This window comes from Globicephala melas, chromosome 11, assembly GCF_963455315.2.
Source record: "Globicephala melas chromosome 11, mGloMel1.2, whole genome shotgun sequence".
Lineage (NCBI taxonomy): Eukaryota > Metazoa > Chordata > Mammalia > Artiodactyla > Delphinidae > Globicephala > Globicephala melas.
The window spans coordinates 97,055,560-97,073,074 of NC_083324.2; the positions used below are offsets into that span (position 1 = coordinate 97,055,560).

Genomic DNA, 17,515 nt, shown 5'->3' on the forward strand with positions numbered 1-17,515 from the left:
GCACTGCAATGAAGAGTAGCCCCTGCTTGGTGCAACTAAAGAAAGCCCGTGTGCAGCAATGAAGACCCAAAAATAAAAAAAAATAAATAAATAAATTTATATATAAATATATAAATTGATATAAAAAAAGAGATAGGGTAGGAGGCTCAGTGTCAGGACCCAGTGTTTATTTGGAGGTCCCTATATCTCGTGTGGTTTTTCAGGTAGAGCTGTCATTTGATGGAAGATAGTAAATATTATTAGATGGTTTTGGCAAGGAAGTGGGGAGCAAGGGTTCTTATATACAGTCGTGATGGTATAAGTTGATGTAATTTCTTTGGAGGGCAATCTGGAAATATCTATCAGCATTTAAAGTGCACATACTTGTATGTGAAGACATGTATACAAAGGTCTTTGTTGGAGCTTTTCATATATGAGTAAACAACTGGAAACATACATATCCATTGGTATGAGACTGGTTATATAAATTATGTATTCAAACTAGAATACGATGCAGCCATGAAAAAGGATGAAGCAGCACTACTGATGATAAAATGGAATGCCCTCCAAAATATATTGTTATGTGAAAATGCATTTTAAAAGGAGGAAATGCACACACACATGGGTTTGGCTGTTTCTGGAGTTTACACAGCAGCTGGTAATAGTGACTGGCTTGGAGGTGAGGCCTGGGGAGACAAGGGTCTGCAGTGGGAGAGATACTTACTTTTTCTATATATTGTGGTGCCTGAATAATTTTAACTGGGTCCTGGTATTAGTTTTTTAAAAAGCTAGTTTTTTTGTTTTTTAATTAATTAATTTATTTATTTATTTTTTGGCTGTGTTGGGTCTTCGTTTCTGTGCGAGGGCTTTCTCTAGTTGTAGCAAGCAGGGGCCACTGTTCATCGCGGTGCACAGGCCTCTCACTGTCGCGGCCCCTCTTGTTGCGGAGCACAAGCTCCAGACACACAGGCTCAGTAGTTGTGGCTCACGGACCTAGTTGCTCCATGGCATGTGGGGTCTTCCCAGACCAGGGCTCGAACCCATGTCCCCTCCATTGGCAGGCAGATTCTCAACCACTGTGCCACGAGGGAAGCCCCCAGAAACCTAGTTTTTAAAAAGAACAAATTTTTAAAATCAGTATGCAATATGAGAAAAAGAGATGAAAGGGTATTTACATTAGATGAAATCTGCCTAAATGAAAGGGATGATGCAACACCAACAGACTTCTTTTTTTTTTTATTTGTTTGTTTTGCGGTACGCGGACCTCTCACTGTTGTGGCCTCTCCCGTTGCGGAGCACAGGCTCCGGACGCGCAGGCTCAGCGGCCATGGCTCACGGGCCCAGCCGCTCCACGGCATGTGGGATCTTCCCGGACCGGGGCATGAACCCGCGCCGCCTGCATCGGCAGGCGGACTCTCAACCACTGCACCACCAGGGAAGCCCCAGACTTTTCTTTTTTAAAAATTTTATTGAAGTAGAATTGATTTACAATGTTGCATTAATTTCTGCTGTACAGCAAAGTGATTCAGTTATACATATGTATACATTCTTTTCCATTATGGTTTATCCCAGGATACTGACTATGTATCCCTGTGCTATACAGTAAGACCTGGTTGTTTATCCATCCTGTGTATACTAGTTTGCATCTGTTAATCCCAAACTCCCAATCCACCCCTCCCCCTTGGTAACCACATGTCTGTTCTCTATGTCTGTGAGTCGAACAGACTTTTCTTTCCGCCTCGTTCGCTAATTTAAGAACAGGGGACACCTGATGGAGGTGAGAACTGGTAAATGAGTAAATCAAAGGAAATAGCTTCTCATGCAGCGTGTGGCCAGTGTAAGGGATTTACCGCCAGAGGCATAGAGTCAAATATTGTGGCTGGAGTTTTTTTTTTTTTTTTTTTTTGGAAGTCTGGTCACTTCTGTGCAGTCATAACACTGTCCTTACGCAAGAAAAGATAAGGGTAATCAGACCTGGTGGTGCAGGGTGTAAGCTGATCATTGCAAAGGAAGGAATTTCTCCCCAACCTCCCTTCTTTTTTGGCTTCTTCCAGTGCCTCAGAATAAACATTACACAATTGGCTAGGTCTGCTTTGAAGAATGGACAGTACTTCCTCTGAATCATTAGATATCACCCACAGCCAAAGGAAGGATTCCAGACCTGCCAGGGCAGCAAAGCTCGTCATTCTCTTTTTTCTTTTTCTGCACCCAGAGTGATGGGCCCTTCAGCTCAGAATGAAGAGTTTCAGCAGAGCCCTCCTGCTGCTGTCCTGCTCCTTCTTTTTCCAGGAAAGCACAGGCTCAAAGGGAAGGAATGGATTTCAGCTCCCCTTCTGTGGAGCTGGCAATCTCGTATAAACAACAAACCCCAGATGATTGAGGGAGGGACTGAATAGATACTCAGGAAATAATTCATGCTTTTTTCTCTTTCTCTTTCCTTCTTTGGCTCCAGCTAGTAATGAATCCCTCCACCAGGGGGTAGACAGAAGACATAAACTAGTGCTGACCAATCTCATTAAGCCCCGGTTACCTATTGGACATTGTTACAGGTCTCGTTTACCCACATGACTCAAGAAATACTGCACCCATGTACCTCTGTCTTATGTTTTAAGATTGAGAGTAATGTGTATCATCAGGTTGACCTGGATTTGAGCAGGTAAATGGGGTGTAAAATGGAATATCATGTCAGGGTGAGCAAGATAGTTGCACTTAACAAAACCCACTGCCAAAGGCTCCATTCTGTCCCTCCCATGTGATCACGTCAAGGGCAAACCTTCAGGTGTCCAGTCACATGAATAAGAGGACCCTCTCGTTAAAGGCATTTCTCCCCCATTGTGGAATACAGTTGCAGGCAGACAGAGCATTTGTTCAGTGTGCAGGATGAATGCGTTTCCCTTTTTCTTTCTTTCTTTCTTTCTTTTTTGGCTGTGCCGCATGCCTTGCAGGATCTTAGTTCCCCAGCCGGGGCTCGAACCTGGGTCCCCTGCAGTGGAAGCGTGGATTCCTAACCCCTGGACCGCCAGGGAATTCCCCGCTTGCCTTTTTCAGGGCTTTGCATTGCAGGGCCTTTGCTGTCAGCCAGTAGCTGGATGGTGTCTACACAATTAGTGATCCTGGGCCCACCTGGTGGCCAAACACAGGGGCACGGCGTCTTGTATGTCCTACAGACAAGATTCAAAGCAGTCGGTATCCAAACACCCAAAGCCAGGAGAAACTTGTTTCGGTCATTATTCTTTGGCTTAATTACATGCTAGAAAGTTCCAGCTGAACTTTTAAAAGAAGATCTCTCATTATATTTAACTAGAATTCCTTTTTTGCTAGCCAAACCCACTGGCACCATGTGCAATCCCAACTTTCCACCGTTTTAGGAGACTCAGTCCATTTCCAACATTGTCCAATAGAACTTTCTGTGGTGAAGGAAGTGTTATGTATCTGAGCTGTCCAATATGGCAGCCACCAGCCCCCCATGTGAGGACTGAGCACTCAGAGTGTGGCTGGTGTAACCAAGGAACTGGGTGTCTGATCTGATCTGCTTTTCATTGACTGGTAAACAACGATGCCACCCCAGCTTCAGTGTCCCTTAACGTCTGAGCCTATTTTGACATTAGCGTCCTAGCAAATATACAGAAGTGGTGCAGCTATTTTCTTCCTTCCTGGGCAGAGCACTGACTCTCTTTTTTTTGCCATGAAGATTTAAAAGCAATGTTAAGATACTGTTTCTCTGTTTTCACACAGTTTTAGGGAAAGGAGTGCAGTCTTGTCACTGTGCAGAGGCTGCCATTGTGACTCAGGTGCTGTAACAGGACCTGTGATCCCACCTTACACCTGAATGACAACCTCAGCGAACAGTAGTGAGGCCTCGTTTTCTAAGTGGAATAACCTTGAGTAGAAATCTAAGAATCTAATGTTTGCATGGCCAGGAGCAACATGGGGTACTGGGAAATTCCATCGGTGAGGCAAGCAACTTCTTGGCAGCAGGAACCATGTCTTTTATCTGTTTCCTTCATTCCTAGCATAAATTTTAATAACTGCTTCTCCAATGAGTGACATAGTATGTGAATGAAAAAATGAATATGGCTCAAAAGGGATGCTAGTAACATAACCTCCCAGGAGTCTCTCATTAAAGTCCCCAGCACCCTAGCAGGTATGTTTACTAGCAGAGATGTTACGGAAACACACAATGTAACTAATAATGTTTTGGACTTTTGCAGCAACTGATACAAAACCACTGCAGGCTCCTCTATGACTACTTTGAGTACTGTACAGTTAAATGATAACCTACATTTATAAAATCTATGAGTCCAGAAAAAAGTTCCATTTTCTACAAAACTTTTGTTTCTCTTTGAATGTGTTTTGTACGATGGCCCCTCCTCCGTCCTCCCTTCCTGGCCATTCCTTTTCATCTTGACCTGCATTTTACCGTAGCACTGACTGATAGACGTGATGTGGCCCACTGCCTCCCTTCGGTGAATCCTGCTCAGTTTCACCATTATTATGGTCAGTTGCATGAAACTGCTTTGTAGGGACTTCCCTGGTGGTCCAGTGGTTAAGACTCTGCACTTCCACTGCAGGGGGTGCGGGTTCCATCCCTGGTCGGGGAACTAAGATCCCACATACTGAGATCACACACGCTGCTCAGCGCTCGGCCAGAAAAAAAAAAAAATTGCTTTGTAAACTAAAGCACAGGGTAGTTCCATTTGCAGATGGCAAAACAAGAGCCTCGCTTTTCTTTTCTAAGATGCTTCCTTAACAGCGTTCACCGTCTGCATGTTTTTTAAGAGCTGGGCAGCCTGTCTGCTTTCTTCATTGTTCTCATCAAAACAAATCCATCAGTTTCTTCACCTGATCAACCTATTTCTGCCTTTAAGCCTTTTTTTTTTTTTTCAAGTTGTACCTAATGATTGGAATGTCCTATCAGGTCAAGTGCTCTAACCTCATTTCCTTCCTAATATCAACATACTTGAAATTCCAACTCAGAAGTAGACGCTTTCAAACAGCAAACCAGGTTGTTATGGAAGGAAGAACTCAGAGCTCTAGGAAGTGTGATAACTGATCTAAAAAATCTACTTGTGCACTAGCTGGTTGTATGATCTTGGATAAATTACTCACCTTGCCTGGGGTCATTTACTACCTCTGTAATATGGGGAGAAAGAATGATCCCTCCATACTGTAAAGTCTGTGGGATTAAGGTACACTGTCTGCTCCGTTCCATCCTGTCAAATCCCACAGTGATGACACGCTCTCTAACAAGTGATGCTGCAAATATATTCTGTAATGAATTAGAAATAATTGCACACGTCATTTACGTGAAATGTATCATGTACACTGCTATACTCAGCATAGTACCATGGATGGATAGGCATGTAATATGTGGCGGTGATAAAACATTTTATGATAGAGATTTGCTTCGGTGAACGGCAGACTAGTCAATTCAGATCAACCCCCCTCAGAGAACAAAAAAATATGTTCTTAGTTGGTTGAATATATGGAGTGCAAACAAGTTAGTGAATAATTATAGTGCCAAGATCAGGGAAAAGAAAATTACAGAGAAATGAGCATTTGGGCCCATTTTTTCCTTAGGGACCTCTGCCTGTTCCATAAGTGGTAGCTGAGAGATTGAAAAGCTGAGCAAAGTTTTTGACAAACTCACAGGACTGGGGATCCAGAAATTGAGTTTGGGGTCCATCATGGCAGCAGGCTGGCATACCTCAAACACTCTAGATTGGAAAGGAGTCAGTATGTACTGAAATAGACCATTCCTCACGGACACTGTAGTTCCTCTGTGGATCACCTCAATCCCAGCTTGGATTAAGATCATTGAAACTGCTATAGCCCTAGATGTCTGTTGAGAGCAAATTTATATTCCTCTTTGGAGAAATATAGCCATCATCCGAGGCCTTAAATTCTCTCTACGACATTTCATATAAAATTTCCATAATTCAGTCAAATATAATCACACACAGGAGTTAAGACGATGTGATGAAATCCCAAGAGAGACAATACACAATAGGAATGGACTCACAGGGGATCTGGACAATGACATTATCTTACACAGACTTTAAAACAACTGACTAATGTGTTTAAGGAAATAAGGTCGGCTTTCTAGCAGATTAGATACAGCTGAAGCAAGAACTTGTGGAGTGAAAGAAACATCTTAAGAAAATATCCAGAATGAAGCATGGAAAAAATAAAAGTTTAGAAAATACAGAAAAGGGTGAGGGGCAGGGGATATCATGAAAAATGTAACAGTAGGAAACAGTACAGTCTTTCCAATTATTGGCTCTGGGTGAATTGAATACCCACATGGAAAATAAAATGTGGCCCCAACTTCCATACCATGCAAAAAATAATTAATCCCACATGGGCTGCAGGTTTAAATATGAAAGGTAAAATTATAAAGCTTCTAGAAGATAATTTAAGAGCATATTTTCATGAGTTTTGAAGGGAAAGATTTCTTACACAGGATCCCAGAAGTTTAACCATGAATGACAAGGCTTCCTTAAAATCTACAACTTTTGTTTTCAAACAATAACATTAGAAAGTGAAAAGGCAAGCCACAGAGTGGGAGAACATATTTATAACATGTATAACAAGGGATTTGTAGCCAGACAGATTAGTCATGGAGCCCATAAAGAGAATATCCAAATAGCCGATAAACATATGAAAAAGTGCCCACTCACATTAGTCATGGGGAAATGCAGATTAAACTAGAGTGCAACGCTATTACACACACACACCAGAATGGCTGCAGTTTAAAGGACGGGCCCCACCAAGTGCTGGTCAAGATGTGAAGAAATAGGAATTTATATATTGCAGGTAGGAGTATAAACTGGCACATTCTGGAAAGACTTGGGCATTATCTACCAAAACTGAACATAGATCTGCTCAAAGACCTAGCAAGTCCATTCCCAACAGAACTGTGAGCCCAGGTGTACCGTAAGACACACACAGGACTATTTATCAGAGCATGGTTTGTAAGACACCAAACTGGAAGGAACGCAAATAAACATCAACAGAATGGGTACATAAACTGTGGTATATGTTCATGCAGTGAGGTAATATACTGCCCCCCAGATGAACTAACTCAGCTACATATAATAGTGTAGATGGACCTCACAAACGTAATGTGAGTGAAACAAGCTAAATATAAAATTATATACACGATATGACTCCATTGATATCATGTTCAAAACAGTAAAACTAATACCTGGTGGTGATAGAAGTCGAAATAGTGGTATCCTTGGGGAGGTGGGAGAATGTAGGGATTGGGGCTTGTGGGGTGGCGGTAATGTTCTAAGTCTTGACAGGGTGATAGTCATGCAGGACTGTTCTCTCTGGATGATTCACTGAGCTGTACACTTTTAAAAGATAAAACCCTATGATTATGTTTATTCAAACTAGGATTTATCATTTGCTGAACTCTAGGCTAAATACTAAAATTGGAAAGGTGACTCGGAGACAGAGTTGGGTGTCCCGGAATTTGGAGTCTAGCTGTGGACTCGGGATTGCTTTCTCTCAGGAGTCGACATATGCATTGAGTCTTAAAGTGTGATCGGCTTTTCAACAAATGAAGGAGACGGTTAAGGACGTTCTACGTAGAAAGGGTGAACGTAAGCAACGTTTAAAAGTGCAGGCATGATGGACATATATACACTACCAAACGTAAAATAGACAGCTAGTGGGAAGCAGCCGCATAGCACAGGGAGATCAGCTCGGTGCTCTGTGACCACCTAGAGGGGTGGGATAGGGAGGGTGGGAGGGAGGGAGACGCAAGAGGGAAGAGATGTGGGGATATATGTATATGTATAACTGATTCACTTTGTTATAAAGCAGAAACTAACACACCATTGTAAAGCAATTACACTCCAATAAAGATGTTAAAAAATAAACTTTATATGGAGACACACACACAAATAATATAAAATCCTGAAAAAAAAAATGCAGGCACGTTCACTCAGCCACTGAAAAGATAATGAGAAAAACCCATACGTGTTCAGTGTTGCATCAGTGCTGACGGCTGATGAGAACGCCAGGAGGATGGTCTGCTGCCAGTGGGAATGAGGAAGGACGAGCGAGGGAGAAGTTTCCCATGTTGATCTTCAGTCGTAAAGAAGAGTGGACTTACTTTATTTACTTGGTAGTAGCCAAGCACCGACAGAAGTAAATATTGAAAATAAAAACTGTGCATATCTTTAGGGGAAAATGCAGGGGCTCCTGTGCCCCTGTTTACGCTCTGCCCTCCAGTGCTGATGAGGCTCCCGGGGCACAGCAAGAAACACGTGTGCCCCACGGATTTATGGTTTTCTCTCTGGTCCCACCACTCACGCCACCACCGCCACCCCACCTGTGGGCCGGCATGAGCCCCAGCTGATTCTCCAAGTGGGCGGGCAGCTCTTCCCTAAGCTGACGCCTCAGCAGCGCCCAGGTCCTATTTTGTGCGTCCCTCGGCTGTGCGTTTCACACAGGGTGGTCATCTACCCTGCATCTGTCTCACATTCATGTCCTTATCCCTCCGCCTGGCACAGCGGCTGGTGTGCCGCTGGTGTACCCCGTGGTGCTGAACAAATGTTTGTTGAAACCACATTAAATAAAAGCCCAGGTGGTGAGTGGCCCTAATATTGCAGCTGTGGCATTAGGAGAGCTTATCTTGAGCCCTGATAGGGTGTGGACTGATGGGAGGGCTTATCATCCAAATAAAGACACTTTGGAGTGAGAAAAATGGTATTATGAATACATATGCCAGGGTCAACCCAGGATTTTCTGGAGGAAACAGAGATTTGGTCACCCTCATATGACGGTATCGCTACAGGGTGACATGAGGTGTCCCTGAGTCCCTCAAGGAAGTCCCATCTCTCCTGTGATCCCAATCCTGTGTGACACCACTCTTGTCGATCCTAGACCTCTGAGAGGAAGGTGGTCCTGGGACTAGAGCAGGCTTCGTCCCCCTGCATGTCCTCACGAGTTCCACTTGTGACACGCCACACCGTCAAGGTTGAGCGCTCATCTCCCGCGGGCCCACGGGGTTCCTGCTGAGTCTCTGAAGCCTGGTGTTTGGCCCCCGTGTGACACGTGCAGAGGCCAAGAGGCGCTTGGTCCCTGTGGCCGGTGATGGACTCCAGCATCGTGCCGTGTTTGTAGGGACACGCGACGTGCACCCACTCTGCCCTGTGCTTCTGCCTCAGAGACAGAGCCTTCCCCAGAGCAAGGGTTCCTGCGTGCCGTTTTTATCTCACCACAGGCACTTCCGAGGCCACAGTCAGGACGGTTTCGCTGATTTCAGGGGGATCAGTCCAGGAGACAGTAAACGTCTTGATAGACTGAGGACTTCCTAGAATATGGGGTCCGACCAAAGGGGAGATGAATGACGAAGATATAAATTTGCCATGGAAGAAAACAGCACTCCCCAGCACCAAAAAATACTTTCCGTGCTATGTAAGTAACGCACAAACATTACAGCCAATTCGCACTTGATACACGATGAACTTCCCCATTTCTTTGATAGGAAGGCTGTGAAGCGAGATAAAGCAGAGGCACGCTGTGGAGGACAAACATCTCGGCATCCAGTAAACCTCCACGTGTTTCTTTTTCTGTTTTCAAGACTGGTTGCTATTTCCTCCGTGCCCCTTGTTTATTAGTGTATTGACTCATCCAGAGTCGAGCTCCCTGTTTCCACACCAGAGAGACGGAGTCGCACATCTGCCAAGCAGAGCCGGCAAGAGATAACAGCCAGCAACAACAATGGTCTTCCTCAGCCTGTCGGCCAAAAAAACTTCTGGCAGAGCGGGCTGAGAATAACTTATCACCGGTGCCTGTTCTGGAAGCACGGAGTAGTTGTTTGCCAGACAGAGATAACAGGCAGGATGCGACCAAGAGCCAGAATCGCCCTGGAAGTCGGGGCTCCACCTGGCAGACGCTGAAGAGGAAAGAGGGATAGAGCAGCCAGTTAGCACATGGTTTCCTGGTGCCGGGACCCGGCCGTCAACACGTGCCAGTGTTCCTAAGTCAGCCAGGAGGATTGAGTTCATTCCTGAGTCCTGTAAAGGATACTTAATGGTTTATGCTGCAGGGAAGGATTTCCAGAGATGTGATTTTTTAAAAAAACCACCACCAACAAAAAAACTATCAATGCAAGCAACTCATCTGAAAGAGAGAATCTGTTCATTTTCAGTTGCTTTGGTTAAAAACTACATGATGGTGTGATGAGATGAGTGTTTGATTGTCTTATAAATCACCCTCTCCGTGTCTGACACATCCTTCATTCTCAAGGGGTGGCTTTGATTACCTAGAGATGTAGTTGAGGGTTTCTAGGAGGCTGGACCTGCTTATTCTGAGCTGCCGGAAGGGCATCTGAAACTAGACTCACCTCCCTTGTCGTTAAATGTCGGGATGGTACACGTTGCTCTGCAGGCTGTTTCAGCTTCAGAGGTTAGATGCACCAAGTGGCGCCACCCTTGCCAGTTTCTGTGGTCAATTTCTGATGAAAATTTCCTTCCTTGTCTCACAGAGCTTTTTAGAGTGATAATTAAAACAGCAATAAAGGAATAATTGTTTTAGTAATAAGTTCAACACTGTACTGTAAATCACTTAAACTACAAGTCCTGTGTAGCGTGTGAGTGCCAATAAGCTTTATTCATTTGAGAGAGGGCAGTGGAGAGCAAGTCATCTGAGTTCTCTTTCAAAGTCACAGAGCTTGTTCTTCAACAAGGACTCAAAAGCAGATGTCAGAGCTGCGTTATAGGAATCTTGATACATAATTGATGTTTACAGAGCGATTCAAGATTCCAACGTGAAAGCTCCCTTGTCAATGGTAAGTAACTTAATGACACTGTCTGTAAATACAGTATACTCTTTCCCCTCACCTAACACCCACTCTTGTTCTGTCAGTTATTGTAAACTAATCAGCATCATCTCCAGGGGTTGTGCTAGGTCACCTAAAAATATCCCTCTGGATTTTACAGCACTCCTTTCTTCTTAATATGTGGATGGGTTTGTTTTTGTACGTTGGTCATTTAAATCCCCTGAAGAGAGGGATCTCAGAGTAGGAGTCTTACCTCAATGAAAGCCATGTTTCCTGGCTCCTCTGCAAAATATTTTCAGTAAGATTTTGGCAGGTGAAGATAAGGTTTAGCTACAGATAGCTTCGGTTAGGGTAAGGACCACACATCTTTTTTTTTTTTTTAGGTAATTTTTTTTAAATTTATGTTTTTAACATCTTTATTGGAGTATAATTGCTTTACAATGTTGTGTTAGTTTCTGCCGTATAACAGAGTGAATGAGCCATGTGTATACATATATCCCCATATCCCCTTCTCTTGCGTCCAGGACCACACATCTTGGGTGAAGCATTTTTGTCATTAGCCTGTTGGTCTGTTTAAGATTGTGGTTAGCTATCTGATATCAATAGCAGCCCATTTCTTGCACTGGGCATTTCACTAACTTCATATAGATAACTCAGAAATTTCAAGGTCAGAAGGTATAGCACTGACTGCCTTGTTAGGAGGGGATTTCAGTGCACAGAGCCCTAAAAAGAGAATTCTGAATCTTATGGCTCTACCTCCCTTGGGCCGGCCATCTGGAGGGCAGGTGGGAAAGGAGGTAGCAATCCAGATACCTGCCCCCTCCATGGAAGGCCTGCAGTTTATGTGTGTATATGAGACAAAGCTGGTTTCTGTCAGTACAGAAGATACTAACGGGTAATTGGTGAAGAATTATTTTCCAAAATTCAGTTAATGTGATAAGTTAATTTTTTTTTGATTTTCAGAATGCTTGTAATGGAGTGAAATAGGCCCTTGTTTTATCTCAGCCACATTATCCCCCATCTAGACAGTTTTATCTCAGTTTTATCTTATCCTTGTTTTATCTCAGCCACATTATCCCCCATCTAGACAGTTTTTTTTAATAAACAATTGTGCTTTGAGACAGTAATATTTTAGAACAGAAAATGGATAAGGGAAAAGTGATGACACTGAACACCTTTAAGGCAAATCATCTGAAAGTTAAAGGGAAGCAAAGACAATCTTAATTACTACTATATTGCCATATTTTCTCAAATCTGAGATGCACTTGATTATTTTCTTACGTATTACATTTCTGAAATGAATAGCATCTTACAGTGGATCTCTGTATTTAATGTGACGGTGTTACTTTCCTTCCCCATCTCCCCCAAACGTCTGTTATAAACTCATCATCTTAAAAATCAGTGGCATCCTAACATTAATGGAATAAAGAGGCCCAGAATTAAGCAGAGATAAATTTTCCTATATTTCCTCAGAGTCTGTCATTTTACATATTAAAGTTGGAAGATTAAGTTTTTTCCTTTCTGATTTCGTGATTGCCCTCAGCGGAGTGTCCCATATGAGGGTGATCGTCTTAACTCTGTATTTCTTGGATAAAATGTATGCAAAATCATCACCCATTGCGATATTTAGTATTTCTTAATTATTGTCAGTTAATGGCTCAGAATGGTGAGAGAGAAAATATAAAATTCAGTAACGTTTCCATTTGGAGCTAGGCTTCTAAAAATCCCTGAACACCTTCACAACCGTTGTGTAATACATGCGGCAACTCGGACATGCTCTGTTTGCACGCCAAGCGGGCGTCCTGCAACACAGTCTGACACCAGCTACCTGGAGTGAGTGTCACACTCCACAGGGTTAAGGGCTCAGTCTCTCAAGCCTGCCCTCTCTTCTGACACCAACCCCAAGTCTCAGGCACCTGCGATTCTGACAGACTGGCAATAAACGTAAAGGGTTCCCCTAGAAGAAGTCCTAGAACTCAGGAAAGCGCTGTACTTATGATTACAGTTTTATTATAAGGGATACAAATGCAAGAGACACCCAGGGCCAGGTCTGGGAGGGCCTTAGACACAGAGCCTTTGTGCCTCTCCACGTGGAATCTGGGTGGGCCCCCTCCCTGCACATCAGGGTGTTCACCAACCAGGAAGCCCCAGGGTTTAGGGGGTGGTCTTATTAAGTAGGTGCGATTGATTAAATCATTGACCACATGATTGAACTCCATCTCCAGTCCCCCTTCCTGGAGGTTGAGCTGGTTCTCAGTCCCAACCCTCTGATCAAGTGATTGGTCCTGCTGGTGACCAGCCCCAACCTGAAGCTCTCTAGGGACGCCCCCCCTTGAGTCATCTCATTAGCATAACAAAGACACTTCTGTCACTCTGGAAATTTCAAGGATTTCTGGATCTCTGGGCCAGGAACTAGGGACAAAGACCATATGTATATATTCTGGTACCACGGGGCATGGTCCAGATTCTGTGTAAGGTTCTAGCTTGTGTCTCTAGCTCTGTCCTTCTCACTGGCTTACTTGCATTCCACCGCAGGCTCCTCAGGATGTCCTCCTGCCATCTGCAGCTCAGCAAATTCCAAATTATGCTTAGCTTCATCCCCTGAATTAGCTTGTCCTAAATCCCCCATCATGGTTTATAGAAACCACTGTCCTTCTGTGCGTTGAAACTCCAAGTTTCGGGTTCATCCTCGACTCTCTCTGGTTATTAAGATTTTCTGTTAAGTCTTGTCCGATCCCATTGTTTAGGTCACTTTACAGCTTTTTTTGAACATAGGCTCCCTGATAATGTGTTAAAAGATCCAAAAGTGAACAAGTCATGAGGACCCAGACCGTGTTAAACTCCACACACTTCCTCACTGCGTCTCTTGCCCCAGAGATGCCGGGAGGTCCCCTCTGGTTGAGAATTTCGGGGCTAGATTATAGCCGGATCACAGTCATCCTCAGCCCTTCAGAATCAAAGGTCATCAGTCATGTTCCAAGGGAGCCTCCTCCCTGTGCCCTTGACCACACTGCCACTAGGTATCTCGCAAGGCAGGTTTAGGGACTGAACCCTGAGGTGGGGCTGGGTGGCTTGGGAGTGGCAGGGAGAGCTGGCAAGCAGTAGGTGATTGTAGGTTGCAAACAGACTAATCTCAATTTTCCTTTCCTTTTCCTTGGTATTCTATTTTATACATCCCACCAATCAAAATTTCCTACCCCACTTCTTTAGTGCATCCATTCATTCACTTGATCGTTCACTGATTCACTCGTCCCCGATCTCTTGAGCACTTCCTCTAGGCCAGGCACTGTTCTAGCATCAGGATAGAGCAGCATTTAACAAAGCACAGCCCCTTCCCTCTGGGAGATCCCAGTCTGGTGGTAGGGGAGGTAAGTAGACGGATATACAAGAGAATTTCAAGATGTGCTAAGTGCTATGAAAACAGTATTAAACTAGGCTAACATGATAGAGAGTGCTGGGGGGACGGGTGGTTGGATGCTCTGGGAGGATTCTAGGATTACACTGCGCAGAAGCCAGGGAAGTGTGGTAGTTGAGAACATGGGATTTGGAGGCGAACAGACCTGTTTCAGGACCACAAAGGACCGCTTGCCCTTAACTCTGAAGTTAGAGAAATTGGGCCCAACTTTGTTCAGCTTGATTGGCTCCTGGTTCCCATTAGAGAAGCTCTGTGCTTTGAAGGAGCCCAGCATTCTTTCCTGGAGGCTCAGTGTGATAAGGCCACACAATCCGGTTGCTGTGTCCTCCTGCGTCCCCTTCCTTACTGTCCCTAAGAGAGCCTCCAGGGGCCCACACTGGTTCCCTACTAAAGTGAGGGCTCAGGAATGAACCTCTCCGCTTCTGCTCCTTCAGATTCCATGGCCCCCCTCCCTCTCTCCATAAATAAACCTCCCTTCTGTTTATTTAGGGTGGTGAGTCTCTATTTCCACACAAGGCCGCAGTCAGCCTCAGGGCCCTCCTTGAGGTCTTCTGCATTCAGGGGTCTTGGTAGGGAGCACCCCTCTTGGGATTAATAGGAACCGGCAGGGCAGTGACAGTGAAATGTGAAGAATGTTTGGGGGTGGGGAGCGCCCTGCAAGGCCCGTGGTGCTTTTTCACAGGCAGGCAGCCCCCGGATGACTGAATGCCTTATTATTAAATCATGCAGGGGGGAAAAAGTCACTTTTGGCCTGAAACCAAATATGGGAACTTTCAACACCAAAGGCAACTTTCTCAGAATGTTTTATAAGGAGCTCTGTTTGAAGTCTCAAGTCAATGTAATATCCAGCTCAAAGATACACTTTCGTTGTAGTTCTTAATCATAACTCATTTGAAATAACAGGTATGTCAGTTTCCAGTCGTCTGCTCTGATTCATCAGGACAATGCTGTATTTCATCCAAATTAATGTAATAGATTATAAAATACCTTTTTATCTATACTTGTACCCAGGTCTGGAAATTCACTCTGCCTCCCTGTTCTTTTCCTTCTACCCAGTCCATGCCCACTATGCACCCACATCCCTCTGCATGGCCTGATAAGAATCTCTCGCTTTTTCTCTATCTCATTCTGATCTCTGAGCAATAGAAGTAGAAGGAAACGGAAATTAAAAGAGCTTTTCTCATAGAACTACCATACGACCCAGCAATCCCACTACTGGGCATATACCCTGAGAAAATCATGATTCAAAAAACGTCATGTACCACAATGTTCATTGCAGCTCTATTTACAATAGCCAGGACGTGGAAGCAACCCAAGTGTCCATCGACAGATGAATGGATAAAGAAGATGTGGCACATATACACAATGGAATATTACTCAGCCATAAAAAGAAATGAAATTGAGTTATTTGTAGTGAGGTGGATGGACCTAGAGTCTGTCATACAGAGTGAAGTAAGTCAGAAAGAGAAAAACAAATACCGTATGCTAACCCATATATATGGAATCTAAAAAAAAAAAAAAGGTCATGAAGAACCTAGGGGCAGGACAGGAATAAAGACGCAGACCTACTGGAACATGGACTTGAGGACATGGGGAGGGGGAAGGGTAAGCTGGGACGAAGTGAGAGAGTGGCATGGACATATATATACTACCAAATGTAAAATAGATAGCTAGTGGGAAGCAGTCACATAGCACAGGGAGATCAGCTCCGTGGTTTGTGACCACCTAGAGGGGTGGGATAGGGAGGGTGGGAGGGAGGGAGACGCAAGAGGGAAGAGATATGGGGATATATGTATATGTATAACTGATTCACTTTGTTATAAAGTGGAAAGTAACACACCATTGTAAAGAATTATACTCCAATAAAAACGTTAGGAATAAATAAGTAAAAGTCTAAAAACAGAAAAATAAATAAATAAGTAAAAGAGCTTTCTCACGGATGTTTCCTAGGGATAAGGTGGAGTGTTTCCCCTTCCAGCTACTGCTGAATTGATGGCCATGCCCCGTGTGAATCCACAGAGAGAGAAAGTCAGCAGAGGAATTGACTCCAAACCAGAACACTGGTATCCACCTAGCTATACTAGAGCCGATTTTGTAAAGACCTCGTTAAATATCAGGAAAAACCTGTTCACGGGTAATTAAATTTAAAGCTGCTCAGAAAACCGTATTACGTTCAAGAGCATAAGTGGTAGCGGTGCTCCAGGTAGAAACAAACAAGCCAGCAATTCCCAAGACCTCTCTGTCAACAGCGCCTTAAGCCTCTGAGAAGGCAGAGGCCTCTGGGGTTCATTAGCTCCTGAAGCTCTGTCCCAGTACTGGATGGCCCTCACTGTTAGACCGTTTTCTCTTATTGAACTGAAATTTCTCTCTGCCCACTGGAAATAGCTCTGCGTCTGGGGAGAAGGGAAGGGACGTACAGAAAAGGTCCAATTTTTCTTCTGGGTTGAAAACACCCTTCTATCTTATCTCTGGGTTAAACAAACACATGGATTTAAGGAAATAATTTTCTTTCTTTCTTTTTGTTTCTTAGCCACGCCGCGAGGCTTGTGGGATCTTAGTTCCCCGACCAAGGATCGAACCCCAACCCTCGGCAGTGAAAGCGCCGAATCCTACCACCTGCACCGCCAGGGAATTCCCAGGGAATAATTTTCACATGAAGTTTCTTCAGGTCCCCTCAGCAACTTGCTTTTCCTCCTCCTGAATTCTTTGTAAGTTGTCTCTGTGTCTCTCACACTGTCGCATCCTAAACCCCTTCCTTCAGTGTGCTCTCTCCTCCCATCGTGACCTTTTCCCCTGATGAAACCTGGGATGGTATCCACCACATGCTACCCCAACCTTTTAAATTTGCTTTTATGGCTCTACTCTCTATAAAAACAACCACTTATGTTCCTAAAAACATGTGGAATGTGTGTGAATGTGTGTGAATGGGAATATATATTCTTGGTGTTATTGGTAATTCACACGTATTTCTGTGTCTTTACAGCCTGGGAAAGGCGGCTATGTGGAAAACAGAACACTCATCCAAAGGTCCTGTGACACTAATAATAGCATTTTGTGTTTACACTGAGTATTATTTGATAACGGCCACTGTTCTAAAAGCTTTACATGGATTCTCCCATGTACCTTAACCCTCAAAAACTTACCAGGTAGATGAAGAGAAGGCTTAGGAAGATTACCTAACTCATCCAAGCTTCACAGGCCGGTAGAGCCAGGAATCAATCCACCCTCACGCCGACTGCGGTATCCTCCAGCCACCTCTGTGGTCTTTGTCAGTATCCGATAAACACTCATAGGTTTCATTCATCAAAACCTAACCTTTTTTT

General features: G+C 44.1%; 1 protein-coding gene across 5 annotated transcripts in view; it reads left to right on the plus strand.

Annotated features, from left to right (window-relative positions):
• The window catches only part of BLOC1S5 (biogenesis of lysosomal organelles complex 1 subunit 5), a 107,007-nt gene that overhangs the window by 59,779 nt on the left and 29,713 nt on the right, over positions 1 to 17,515 (plus strand). For 3 of the 5 annotated variants that reach the window (XR_009565766.1, XM_060307652.1, XM_060307650.1), the window contains exon 5: positions 16,723 to 16,900. Coding sequence is in view for 4 of the 5 variants with exons in the window: in XM_060307652.1 (XP_060163635.1) it covers positions 16,723 to 16,893 (171 nt within the window). In the remaining variant the exon portion in view is untranslated. Of the gene's footprint in view, positions 1 to 16,722; positions 17,089 to 17,175; positions 17,459 to 17,515 lie in introns of those variants that run through there. The other 2 variants (XM_060307651.2, XM_060307649.2) reach the window with 2 other exon arrangements.